Source organism: Mustela nivalis (genome assembly GCF_964662115.1).
Source record: "Mustela nivalis genome assembly, chromosome: 5".
NCBI classification, from domain to species: domain Eukaryota; kingdom Metazoa; phylum Chordata; class Mammalia; order Carnivora; family Mustelidae; genus Mustela; species Mustela nivalis.
This window is the reverse complement of record NC_139024.1, coordinates 56,322,766-56,336,948: the sequence shown is the minus strand read 5'-3', so window position 1 is coordinate 56,336,948 and position 14,183 is coordinate 56,322,766. Positions and strand designations below refer to the sequence as shown.

At 38.2% G+C, this 14,183-nt stretch overlaps 1 protein-coding gene and 1 long non-coding RNA gene across 9 annotated transcripts in view; one reads left to right on the top strand and one right to left on the bottom strand.

Moving 5' to 3' along the window:
• The window catches only part of SHPRH (SNF2 histone linker PHD RING helicase), an 87,434-nt gene that overhangs the window by 10,910 nt on the left and 62,341 nt on the right, over window positions 1-14,183 (bottom strand). For 2 of the 8 annotated variants that reach the window (XM_082730354.1, XM_082730355.1), the window contains exon 26: window positions 3,404-4,963. The exons of the other annotated variants lie outside the window; for them this stretch is intronic. In XM_082730354.1, coding sequence (XP_082586480.1) covers window positions 4,934-4,963 — 30 coding nt within the window. In that variant the 3' untranslated portion in view covers window positions 3,404-4,933. Of the gene's footprint in view, window positions 1-3,403; window positions 4,964-14,183 lie in introns of those variants that run through there. 8 annotated transcript variants of the gene reach the window in all.
• On the top strand, window positions 5,786-14,025 carry LOC309864673. Its single transcript, XR_014311680.1, has 2 exons — window positions 5,786-7,769; window positions 7,986-14,025. It is a non-coding gene; the product is annotated as an uncharacterized lncRNA (long non-coding RNA).

Genomic DNA, 14,183 nt, shown 5'->3' with positions numbered 1-14,183 from the left:
TTTTGAGACAAATCTAAATTCAAAATTGACCAAACAGTTACACATTTTGCTGGTTATGCAGACTACTCTTTCCAAGGCTTAGTTCCCTAATCTGTCAAACAGGGATGGTAATTCTATTTCCAAAGATTGTTATAAAGGCTAAATGAGAGAAATACTTGTATAGCATTTAAATGAACGCTTGGCAGAGCAGATACTCAGTAACTTCTTATCTTTCTAAGACATTAAGTATGAGCACAGATAATGACACAGATAATCTCACGCGAGCAGATCTAACCAAAAAGTAAAAATATTCCCACAGCAGCATTACTCTTCTCCTCAATCCGAATCCTTGCACCACTTTTACAGAGACAGTCACAGGTAAAATACATCAATGAAACAAGAAAAAAAGGCTTATCAATTTGAAGTTAGCAAGCCAGAATTATGGAACAAGTTTTAAAACCCTAAAACTAAAATCCTGAGTCTATATAATTATTTTTCTGGTACGCAGATTGTCAATCACACTGGAAAGGTTAAAAAATAATAAAGGATCTGTTTCAGTCTAAAGTGTCTTAAATAGAGCAAAATGTGTCTCCAATGAGAGAAAGCAGGAAATCAGCATGATGTATTGTTTAATGAGTTTAGAGAGAAACATTCATATCCCTTGTGAGGTCTCATTTTCAAAAATATTTTCAAATGAAATACCATAACTATGAAACCTTCCCTCTATTAAGCTGCTTCTTACGAAAAGTTCAAAAGAAAACATAGCAATAACCTTTTATAAGATTTCAAACTAGAGTGCTAACTCCGTGAAGTTAAAGACCAGAACATCAGCTTTTATCAAAATTTGGACAGTTCAGTGGTAACTTTCAATGACTCCTTGCAAATGTCACAGCTTGGAACCATTTGGTCCTAGTCCAGTTACTTCCACTATGAAAGAATAATAAGGGTAGAAATCCAAAGCTCTGCTTGGCAGAAAGCTACATGGGGAGTGAGACTACCTTAATAACCTTTTCTTCCACTTGGACAGAAGTGGTCACTGACATTAAGAACAACGGATGGCCTTCTTAGTGGGTGGCCCACGTATACTGGCAGGTCTTGGTTTGAGCATGCAGGCCATGCATAACTTTTTTTTTTTTTTTTAAAGATTTCATTTATTTATTTGACAGAGAGAAATCACAAGTAGACGGAGAGGCAGGCAGAGCCTGCTGAGCAGAGAGCCCGATGTGGGGCTCGATCCCAGGACCCCGAGATCATGACCTGAGCCGAAGGCAGCGTCTTAACCCACTGAGCCACCCAGGCGCCCCAAGCCATGCATAACTTTAAAAAACAAATCCAATAAATGCACAATCCTTATGTTAGGCTAATCTGTTAAGGTAGTTTTTGTCAAGACAAATCATTTCCTATATTAAACTACCTGAAGACATTTAAATTATCATAAATTGTCATTAAAATTGTTGCCTCCCAGTTGCAAGAAGATTTTTTTTTTTTTAAAGATTTACTTATTTACTAGAGAGAGAGAGAGCACATGTGTGCGTATGTGTTGGGGAAGGGACAGAGGGAAAGGGCGAGAGTCTTAAGCAGACTCTGCGTTGAACACAGAGCCCTACACAGGCCTCGATCCCAGGACCCAGAGATCATGACCTAAGCCAAAACCAAGAGTCAGATGCTCAACTGATTATGCCACCTAGGCACCCCTGTTGAGTTTATTTTAATAACAATTCCCAATTTGTTGCTAAATCGAAAGAAAATGCTATGCACAATGAAGGATTACTGACCTAAGAAGTTAACACAGAATGCAGTTAAATTATAGGAGAAAAACTGAATAGAAATTAGGTAAGGATCAAGTTTCTGTCTTATTTACTGTATCTATCACAAGCACATTTTGGATGACTTTAAAAAAATTACATAAAAGCAAAATAAGCTTATTGGATAACTAAGCTAACAGAAATACACAGAATTAAAGACGTTAAATCCTTTTTTAAAGCCCTACCCTCTCAAAACACGATTAAGAATTGGCATTTATCCTGTTAGATTCCTTAGGCATTTTTGAAGCTTATATAAAAATACATATATATTCCACAAACATTTGTAAAAACATGTTTTATAAAGTGGGCTTTTAACTTGTATCTTAGTAATCTATTCATGTAGGACCTTTATTTTACCTTATAGCTTTGGATGCATGTGAAAATATTTTTGTTGGATAGGCACATCCAAGTGGAATTGTTGGTTAAAGACTCAAAAAACTTACTAGATACTTGGATTTTGGAAGATTTTGGTGGATCAAATTGCCATCTAAAAATGCTGGAACTGGGGCACCTGGGTGGCTCAGTCAGTTAGGCATCTGCCTTCAGCTCAGGTCATGATCCTGGAGTCCTGGGATCCAACCCCATGTTGGTTCCCTGCTCTGCTGGGAGTCTGCTTCTCTCTCTCACTCTGTGCCTTCCCCTGCTCCTTGTCTCTCTCTCTCACTCACTTTCTCTAATAAATAAAATCTTTAAAAACATAAAATTTTTAAAAAAATGCTGGAACTTTAACAGCCAGTGGTTAAAAATGTCTGTTACTTTGCACACTTGTTAAAATTCAAATTTTTGCCAGTCTGATAGGTGAAATGAGGAGCCAAATTTTCATTTAGTCTACATTTTCCTGACAGTGAATCTGAATATCATTAACTGGCCATTTAGAATTCCTCTTCTGTGAACTGTATTCCTATATTTTGCCAATCAAAAAAAAAAAAAACCCAAAACCCTAAGTTTTTATTTCTTACTGATTTGTAAGATCTCTTGTATACTGTATATGCTAAATTTATGTTGTCAATATTTTCTTACCTCTATATGTGGTAAATGCAATAATGTAAATTATTGTGTTAAATGCAATAATGTAAACAAAAGTGCTATCTAATATATATTAGTTACAGTATCTCACAAATGATTGAGGAATGACAACTGGGTTTAAAATGAAGTATTCTTTATTCTTCTATAAGATTTTCCTGTGCTATACATTTAACTAGTATTTCATAAGGGAAATGGGATTTTTGAGTAGATGAGCAGCTTTTTCTTCAATTGTCTTGCCATGGTTCTTTCTTCATTTTTCATTTAAATAGGCTCCACCCAAATGTGGGGCTTGATCTCATAACCCTGAGCCTAAATTAAGTCAGATGCTTACTCAACAGAGCTACCCAGGAGCCCAAACCTGGTGGAACCCAGATTCCCATACCACATTATGCCCTTATTCATGAACTTTCCCCCCTCTTTTTTGTTTGTACTTTTTACTTCCAAATGAAAAAAGCAAGAGTCCCAAAATAATACTGAAAAGACTACAGTTCGTCTTATAGCAGAGTCAAAGTGAACAAGAGGGCAGACTTTCTTCTGCATTTTCCTCATCACTCAAATCTCTCCAATATTTCAAGTAAGTTCATATTTGATTATTCAAATCACTTATTTATTCAACAAAATGCCAAGAACTATATTAGGCACTGGATATACAAAGATCAAAAGATACACTCCCTTGCTCTCCAAAACATACCTTCTAATCATGTTACAGAATATAGAAAACAACAAAAAAGATGGTTTATAATACTGGTTTATTATAACATCTTAATGAGTACTATATACATTCTACTTCTCTTTTTAATGTTTCTATCTAAAATGCATAAATGAAATTTGGCTCAAATCTGTCAGTTTCTTTTCTTTTTTAAAAAGATTTTTAAAATTTGACAGACAGAGATCACAAGTAGGCAGAGAGGCAGGCAGAGAAAGGGAGGAAGCAGGCTCCCTGCCAAGCAGAGAGCCCGATGCGGGACTTGATCCCAGGACTCTGAGATCATGACCTGAGCCAAAGGCAGAGGCTCAACCCACTGAGCCACCCAGGCACCCCATCTGTCGGTTTCTGAGAAGACTATTCAGTGTGGCTACTGCTACAGAAACTAGTACTCAGTTTGTTAAAAAAGGTTACAGCACATAGTAGGGATGGGTTATATACAGGCAGGGCTGGAGGAGATCATAGAAGGGGCACAAAAGAGATTAGGATGAGGAATTGTGCACAAGAATCTATCCCTATGCAAGGTGTTAACAACGTACCAAAGTATGAATATTCTCAAGACAGATAAACTGGAAGCCTCAGTCCAACTTCTTATTTTTTTTAGCTGTATGAGTAAACATACGAATGCAAAATTAAGCTGGGATGATAAATATTTGTGAGGAGGATACATGGGAATAGAAATCCCACAAGACTGCCAGACTACTTCTTAGCACTTATGTTGATAAAGTTGTATTTAATTATAAGCATAATTGGTCCTCTTCTGAAATTCCTTTTAAAAAAACAACAACAAGATTCTATTTATTTATTTGAGAGAGAGATTGAGAGAGCACAAGAGAAAGCAGCAGACTCCTGCTGCTGAGCAGGGAGCCCAATGTGGGATGATTCTGGGACTCTGGGAGTATGACCTGAGCCAAAGGCAGTCACTTAACCAACTGAGCCACCCAGGAGCCCTGAAATTCTTGTCCCTTTCTTTATTTTCATCCTTTCTTGAGAGTCTCTTTGGTTTTTTCAGATACACATCCACCAACCCTTACTTTGTGATGATTGCTTGGCTTTTCTTCATGTTTCTGAAACATCAATGATGAAGACCCAGCTTTGGAGTAAAAACACATCATCTGTCCGCTGCCTTCCCCAGACCATATCTTCATGGTTGTTCTCCCTAAGGCACTACTTCTAAGGTCAGCTGGAGAACCAGGATGGGAGATGTATGACGTGTCATCAGTCAGATCAAGTCAGTACCTCTCCTGGTGTTCCACTCATGAGGTAAGCAGTCAAGAGTACTTTTTAACAGTTAATGGGGGGGGGGGGGAAGGAATTTTCCTTCTTTATAGCAAAAGAATCATACAAAATATTCTTTATGAAAATCTTTGTTCTCTTGCTTATAATTTAATCAACAAAACCGAACAAAGTCTCCAAGCTACATATATACAGGCAGTCTTTCCACTTTCTGGAAAATAAACCACAAAGTTAAAATCTCTAGACTTTTGGGTAGAAGTCAAGGGAATGAAAAAAACAGCAGATACACATTAGTACCAAAGGCCAACAAAGAATATTTCTTATGAAGTCTGGCCTAGAGGTTGTCTAGTTGCATAACTAAAGATCAGAAATGCCATGCAGCCTCTTAACTACTCCAAATAAGTACAGCTAGCTTTTTTTCATCACAGAGTTAAACTTGATTGAGCAGCTCTACAGTCTTAGGTTTCTGTTATAAAATTCTAAGAATCTAAAGTTTGAGTTAAAATTTGTTAAATGTGTTAAAAGGATGGAAAACTCACTTCTGTTTGTCATATATTCAGTAGCCAGAAAGAATTCTAGTAATAATGCTATCAAGTAGTATTTACACTTTGACTAACACTCCTCCCCACCCATCCAGAATGGGACTACATATCTCATCAGGTTATTTGTAGAGTGAAGTGCTGCTTTTCCTTCCCTAAAGTCTTCTTATTGGGGAAAGAGGAGGGAATAGGTAAAACCTTTGAGTATGGTGTAGAAGATATGCAGTGGTTGGCTTCGCTCTATTACCTTCATGCTTACTTCCTATGGCTGAGAATCCCTGCTTAGGGAAGGCAGGAAAGGAAAGAGAAGATATGAAATCTCCCTACTATAGCAGCAAAGTGCTATTTGCACTTGATTTATAGAAATAAAACCAGTGCTCTATGACAGGAAAAAGTTACTGTTGCTTTGTATTATAGCCCTTTGTCACCAGTCTGCCCTTCTTCCCTTGAGTCCCTCTATGTTCTCTATTTACTTAATCTGTCCACATTCCTCTCTTACTTTTTTGCTGTAGTATCTACGGATTCGCATGGTTATGGCTTTGCTCCACTGGCAGAATTAACGGCTAAAGTGGCTGCTGGGTCTTGAAGAACATTAGAAGAAAGTCGAACAGTGAAGATGATGAATGCAGTCTTATTTTTCACCAAATGCTAGAGAATATTATTTGGTAACTACTTTATGTCAATATACATATATTTAGAGAACTTACACACAAATATTCCATATATGTTAAATACATACACACTAGTATGTGAAACATATCAAATCATGGCTTACATTAAAGGAGGCTGTCAGTCACTTACCACTCAAAAGTGAAAGCAAAATGAAGTAATTTTCTGGAATTTGCCATTCACACACTCATCATGATAAAATTTCTTTAAGTGTACAGCACAGTGAAAAAAATACTACAATGAGCATTACAGGGATCTTAGTACCAGGTAAAGTTGACACAGACATTAAGAAAGCTTTCTAGAAAAACATCAGAAGTTCCATTAGATGGGAGTGCATGGAAGATTTTTCTTCAAAAACAAAGTTTAAATCCACAAGATTAGAATCATATTCCTTTCTACATGACTTCAATCACTCTGTATGGTTCTACAGTGTATAATATTGTTCACTATTTTACTGACTCCCTGTAGATATGGAAGACATACTGATAATTAAGTAATAAAATGTGAAAGCTATTAAACATCATAATATAAAAATGATAACATATGATACTATAACAAAAATTAGGATGTAGAAGAGAGACAAAAAACTGAAAGAGGAACAGATGCACTAATTTCCTCATATTCTGAAGTGAGGAGACAGTAGATCCGGTGTGTCCTACTGTTTTAAGAAACAAAACCTATGTGTTTTATTGAAAGTCATACAGGTAATCTTTAGAACTAAAAACAGAAACTGATCACAGTGGCAAGGCAAATAAGGTAGAATGAAGGACAACTGCATTCCATTTTATTCTGAATTTATTTTTCTTTTGTGTAAATTATTACCACTAAAAAATAAATAAACTTTTTGTCTTCCCTTATTTCTTACAGATGGACAAGAGATCCAAGGGAATGGGAGGGAGGCCTATAACTTAAAGTTGTCACCTCACAGGCACACCAGCCCTCTGAATCTGTCAGGGCTTGAGAGCTGGGTGCTGCTGGTCCCGCAGGGCCTCCTCTTGCTCTAGGGTCAAATGGATGCCTAACCAGTGGCACCTGCCACAGCTAAGGAGTTTCAGCTTTGTGAGAGATAAGGCAATCCCACCTGAAACACAGCACAGGTTTTATTTTAGTCTTCCAGTTATTACATGGATTGAGTTTTGCAGTCATTAAAACATACTACAAAGGAGCTGAGATTAGAGATTTTTGGGAAGATTTCATCTGACTGAAAAACATCACTTTAAAGAAGACAAATTTAAACAACTTAATCCCCCTCCCCCCTCAAAAAGGGAACTATGTCCTCTAACCAGTAATATGACCAACTGGATTTTAACATGGTGACAGATAACAGATTTTGTTCTCTAGGTTTTCATTGTGGGCTTATAACTTGCAAATAACTCAAAAGTTCAGTATAAAGTTGTTTCTGTTTTGGTGTTACCTGACTTTTGTTACTTTTATTCTGGACACTTCTTTTGAAAGACATCTTACTCTTTGAATGAGCCTGTGCTATCCATAGTAGTTTCTGCAGAGTAAGATCAGTTAACATTGTTTTATTTCTGTCTGCACCTGTTCACCATGCTAAAAACCCATGTCAGTAGTGACAGATACAATTTAGTGAAGTTTTAGAGCTTACATGACTGGTTTCATGAAGTAGGATCACTTCTCAAGCATATGCCTGGGGCAAGGGCCGGATACTTCAAGCATTCACGTGCTACTTGAATGAAGTTCAATGGAAATGCCACCCATGCAGTGGGAAATCTTACAAGTGCACTAGGCCATGAAAATATCATTCTGTCCCTTTAAACACTTTGCATAATGATTTTAAAGAGACAGGTTAGGGCGCCTGGGTGGCTCAGTGGGTTAAGCCGCTGCCTTCGGCTCAGGTCATGATCTCAGGGTCCTGGGATCGAGTCCCGCATCAGGCTCCTTGCTCAGCAGGGAGCCTGCTTCCTCCTCTCTCTCTCTCTGCCTGCGTCTCTGCCTACTTGTGATCTCTCTCTGTCAAATAAATAAATAAAATCTTTAAAAAAAAAAAAAATAAAGAGACAGGTTAGCAACTAGAAAAAAGTCAAAAATTTTATTTGCACCCAAAGGCTTTTAGAGATATTATATGTAAAAAGAGTAATCAACTGCTTATCTGTTCATCCGTCCGTCCATCCTTCCATCCATCCAACCATTTGTACTTACTGAGGACCTGTTATTTACCAGGTATTTTTCTAGATGCTGGGGATATAGTATTGAATAAACCGAAGTCCCCACTTCACGAACAACGTCCTTTCCACATTAATGGAGTTTATACCCAGCAAAGTGTAAGTTTTTTAGAATGGTAACTTCATAAAGATAATTTACATCTTAAAGTCTCTATTGTGTGTCTGATTTTTTGTAAGCTATTGCTGACTTAAATCCAGACTCTGAATTTGTAATTGAGTTGTAATTCTGAGCCCCAACAGTTCAGAATTACAACTGCTAACTTGGCCAATGAACAGAAAATGTTTTTTTGTGATTATAATTATACTTACTCATGCCATTTTTCTAACAAAAACAATTACATTCTAAAATTACCAGTTAATGTTCATATACAAGTATTTTATACAAAAATATTTAGATATACTTAAGTATATTCAAATAAATAAAGCTTATGGATTATATTCACCCAATTATTTTAGGCCCAGTCTCAATTTTGGAATCAGTTCTTTTCCATCCAGATGTTTCACTATATTTAGAAAGTACAAGATAGACTTCACAAGTCATCCTTGAATAACTGAACAAAAATTCAAGAAAAACAACAGAATTCTACATTTACAATGTGACACATGATACTGCTAAAATTCTTAGGGAGTGTGAGTGCAGAAATATAGTTTTGTTTTTTCCCCCCTCTACAAAGAGGCTGTGTAAGACAGCTCTATCATCAATAAACTTACTTATTAAAAATGCAGATACCTGGACAAGATGTCAGATCTAATTAGTTAAAAATTTAAATGGGAATGGGGCCTGACAAAAATCTTTATTTTAGGAAGCAGGCCAGTTATTTGACACTCCAAAGTTTGAGAAGATGAAGCAGTTGTGTCTGTGTGTAGGATGGGTGGGAAGGTTGCTGTTTTGCTGCGGCTATACCCATGTAGAGTATTTGCTCCTGGATAGAAACTTCTTATGACATAAGAACTGTGTCCATCATACAGTCAGGCTTTCCACTGACAAAAATGAAACCTATCCAAACTTAGAACACAAGGAACATGCCACGTGGGGTGTATGTTCTGCCAGGAAGCCTACTTCACCATCCCAAATGCCTGGCAGTTGTCAGAACTTGCAAGGGGAATTTTGTTTACTTTGCGAAATGCCCAGTAGGTTCCAAGGGTCATTTAGGAATACTGTCACACAGACATTAGAGTAAATAAAATCTTTAACTTACATGTGTCTGCTGAAGGGAACACTGTGATCGCAATATTCAGTTTATGTCTATTGTCCATCAATAGGATTCCTTATATTGTGAAATACCAGCAGAAAAAAATGTCTTATATTGTTTAATACTATCTTTATGTTTTCCAAATATCTTTTTTCCAAGACCAGCTATATGATTATGTATGATACACTGTCTGCGCTGAGAGTCTTGACATTACTACTTAGAGTGAAATAAACATTTCGGATGATACAAAAATTCAACAAAGTAAAAAAATTACTTCTTCGCATTATAATAAAGGCCAGAGATTTGAAATTCAACATAAAAGAAAAATTCCTAGGGCTAACAATAGTTTGAACTAGTATTTATAAAAATTTAAAACAGTGCCTTACTTATTTATATAGAATTATCTTTATTTTATATATGATTACTCCTTCAACTTCACAACAGATAATATGACTGTTCAGCAGGGTAGTTATAGAAGCAGAGAGTGTCTGAGAGAACAATAGGCAGATGCTTCAAAGAGGAGGTGGCAGACAGTAGGGCAGAAATGTGACAGAAGTTAGAAAAGGGGACAGGCATGGGGCGTATGGGTGGCTCAGTGGGTTAAAGCCTCTGCCTTCGGCTCAGGTCATGATCCCAGGGTCGGGGGATCGAACCCCACATCGGGCTCTCTGGTCAGCGGGGAGCCTGCTTCCTCCTCTTTCTCTGCCTACTTGTGATCTCTGTCTGTCAAATAAATAAATAAAATCTTTAAAAAAAAAAGGGGGGACAGGCAGCAGAAGGCAGAAGTGGCAGGAACAAATGGGGACAGTAAAGACAGTGAGAGAAGCAGAAGTAACTGTGGCAAGAAGTAATGTGAGAATGTGGAAGACAGATAAAACTTACAAGTATAGTGGGTATAATAATCAGTCATGTTTAATAAAAGGGAAATACAAGTGTACATGCACCTATGAGGACAAAAAAATTAACTTCAGTAAATTCTGTAATCATAACTTTTTATAAGATGCTTTAATTTATGTGTTTATTAGTATACAGGAAAGACAGGAAGAAGAGAATAATAAACAGTACACTGATATTCCTGTCCCAACAGGACAGTGAATGTAACTGTCCTGACCTCTCTCCTGTGTGTTTAGGAAAGGTGCCATAAAACGAACAGGTGTTTGGGTTTGATGGGCTCCATGACTCAGTCTCACAGAGGCTGTGCTGTTTACTGGTAGCTAGAGCAATCACTTCCTAAACCTCGCGGCGTGAAGCCTGACACAGCAGTTCTCACACTCGTTCCTTACAGTGTGATGAATGCTTTTACCTAAGGGTCAGCAGCCCTTCTTAGCCACGAGTGCCGTCGGTGGCCCTTGGGATGGCTGAGGCCAAAGGAAGAGACAGAAGAAGAAAAAGAAGGGCTAAGAAAAACTATTTTTAAGGGAAGGAGAGGAAAAGTGCAGGATTGGGAAGAAAGGGAGAGGGAAGCTGGGAGGAAAGCAGTTCTTTGGGCGGGGAGGAGGATCAAGCCTGACTATCAAATGCCTCATCAGGGCTGGTCAGCAGATTGCACCACAGACCACCTTCCTCTTCACTCAGCAACTTTTTGGCATTTGATTTTAAAATACACATTTATCCAGGGGATTCCCAGAGAGGGAGCAGAACTACACGACCCCTTGAAATCATGATCTTCTCATCACTTAACCTTGCCAGTTGTGTTATTCCCAGACTCCTCTACAGTTCCCTCCCATTCTCCACCCTCCCACTCTTTTCATTCCACTCCCAACTCCGGTAGTTCCCCATTACTAGTGCTTTATGGTCAACACACTCTGTCCCACTTTTAACCTTTTGTAGAAATACTGTGCTCTACTTCCTTGCTATAATTAGAACCCGGCTGTCCTTTGAGCACAGTGCTTTCTTGAACTATGACTACTGGTGTTCTCTGGTCTCTGATGCAGGTTTCAGATCATTATTTCTCATTTTTGTAAAAATTTCCATTCTTTTGGGCCTCATGAAACCCAGTTATCCCCTAATTCTACTCTTTTACTCTCTCATTTACTCATTTACTCAACACTACCTTTCATTCATGGAGGAATTTTAGTGCCTAACTCTATCTCAACTCTAGAAAGGACACTGTCTGTCCCCTTGGACAACCCCTCCAACGTTCAAGTCTTACCATTTCAGCTTCTGTCACCTTGTCTCCTCCACCTTACTTGGGTCACCTGCTTCTGCAGTTGGATCTGGAGTAGCTGTTCTTTCTGACATGACTAGGAGAGCCCATCCTCTGACAAGGACATTTACCCTTAAAGCTTTTCTGCTCAGTAGCCCGACCTCTCCCTGGTATGTGAATGAGATTTCTACTTTCTCTCTACATGTCAACACTCTTGTCTTTTGAAGAAACTTATTACATTGCAGATTATTCCTTCTCTTTCCTTTATCTTCAAACTATCCTTCTTTGCCAGAGATTAAACATACTCAATAATCTTTACCATAAAAAAAACCCTAAAACAAACACCCCCCACCCCCAAAACCAAAAGCCAAAAAATCCCCATAAGCCCTCCCTGTGCACTTTCTATCTCTTACTGGTTATAATTCTCTTTTCTACTTCACAGCTAAATTTATAAAATGGTTGGATATTTTCTCTACTTATTCACTTCTTGTTCACTCTTCATTCCCTTCCAATCTAATCTGCCTTTTGCCTCTAAATTTCCATTGAAAGGCTCTTTTGAGGTTCATCAATGACCTCCATCAGCCAGACTGGTCCACAGGGTCACTGAGCCACCTCAGCATCACTGGATATGTCTGGTAACTGCCTCCTTAGGAAGTAGTTCTTTGGCCACTCCTTGATTGCTGATGCCTCCAGTTGCTCCTTCCTGGTCTCCTTTTCAACTTTTCCCCCTTTATTCAACTTAGCTCTGGAGTCCTAGGGGACATGGTCTGAAGCTAACTGCTGTGTTTCACCCTAGGTAATCTCATTTACTCTCATGGCTTCACACATCATTATGCCAGTGACTGCGAATTTTCTACCTCTTGCTCCACAGAGCAACACTTTGCTACATGGATGTCCTAGACATTTCAAACCCAGCATGTTTAAATGTACTCCTCCTCCAAATACCTCCTATCAGTAACTGTACTATTATCCATCTGATTTTTCACTTCAGAAACCAGGGGGTCTTTTACAAAATTGCAATCAATCCCTCCGGCATTCTATCTTACTAATCAACCTTCGAATACCTCATGACTATAACCGGTTCCTTCTACCTCCACTACCACTACTGACCTAATCAAAACCACCATCACTACTGCTGTGGTCTTCTGATCTGTCCTCTCCAAAGTTTTTCTGTTTGTTTTCCTATTCCTGCTAATCGAATTTCTACACAGCACAAAAGGGATCTTTTAAAGATTCAAATCTGATCATGATACTTCTCTACATATAACACGTAATACCTTTCAGTTTACAGGAAAAGAAAATTTTCAAATCTTCAGAAGGCATCTGGTCCCTCTTTGGATTCCAGATTCATTTCATTCACTTGTCCTTTGTGCCTTCTACACTGCAGCCACTGAGTTCCATTAAGATCTTCCTCGTCTCAGACATTTCTATGTATTGTTTTCTTGTCTGTTTCTATCTGGCAGCCTCCTCCCACAAGGTCACGTCTCTCTTCCCTTGGCCTGGTGAATTCATTCAGCCTTTAGGCACCTACTTAACTGTCAATCCCTCAGAGAAGCCAAGTTTGATTTTCTTTTGGAGGGCTTATCACAATTGTAATACACTAATTATTTGTGTAATGTCTGTTCCTGACTGCCCCAACTTAAATTCTGTCCTTCCATTGCCAAACTGTAAAATCAACAAGGACAGCAATCATGCCTGTTTTATTAAGGAGTGTTTGTTGTATCTGTGAGGCCCAGCATACTGCCTGCCACACCCTATGTGTCCAATAAACAGGTATGGAATGAATGAATGTTCGTTCCAACTTTGGGATTTTGTTTATCTCAACACACTAGAGAGCAATGTTATTGGTATTTCCAGGTTTTACTCAAATAACAGTAAGGATAAACAATACTTAAACGAACTTTAAATCAATCACACTTTTGTCAGGAGGGGGAGCCCTAACTCCTGATAGTTTCAGCTTGTTAATTTTCCTCAAAAAATACAATCCTTAAAAATAAGGATTTTTAACTCTCAATTACTCCTTCAGGCCTATATTCCCTACTACATATATTGATTTGTCCTTTGTCTAAGACTGATTAGGATGAAAAAAAGAAGCACGTTTAAGGAAGGCAAAGAACAAAAAATTCTAGTAAAGGTTTTTCATTAGATAAATGCTCCTTAGAGAGAAAGTCCAATTATCCTATTTGGATTTCAAATTCTAGTCATTTTCTTAGAATTCAGAAGGAAGCACAGGGAAAAAATTAGGAAAATAAAGCCAAGTTTTGGCTCTGAAATACCAATCTGTGTCATCTGAAAATATATACCTCCTTCTGTGACAGTCTCCATTAACTTCAGAAGCATTGTTTTTCCCTCCAATTAGGTTGGGCCTATCCCTTTTCCCTGCTATCTAGGGCGAATGAGAGAATGAGGAAGAAACTTTCTCTAAGTAAATTGCTAATTTAACCAGAGCTCTATTTGTAGTAGAAATACCAACAAAGATGATGGAGAGCTGAAATTCTAAGATGTTAACTTTTCTGCCACAGTGGACCTGCCGATGGCCAGCCACGTTTGAAAAAGCCTTTTTGCCTTCCTCCCACATAGAAAGCGTAGATGGTAAAGCTGAGGCTTTCAGGCAGTGTTCGCACAGACAGAGAGAGTGGTTTCTACATATTCACTGGGCCGGCCTTGTTCTGATTTTGATGGTCTCACTATCAGATAC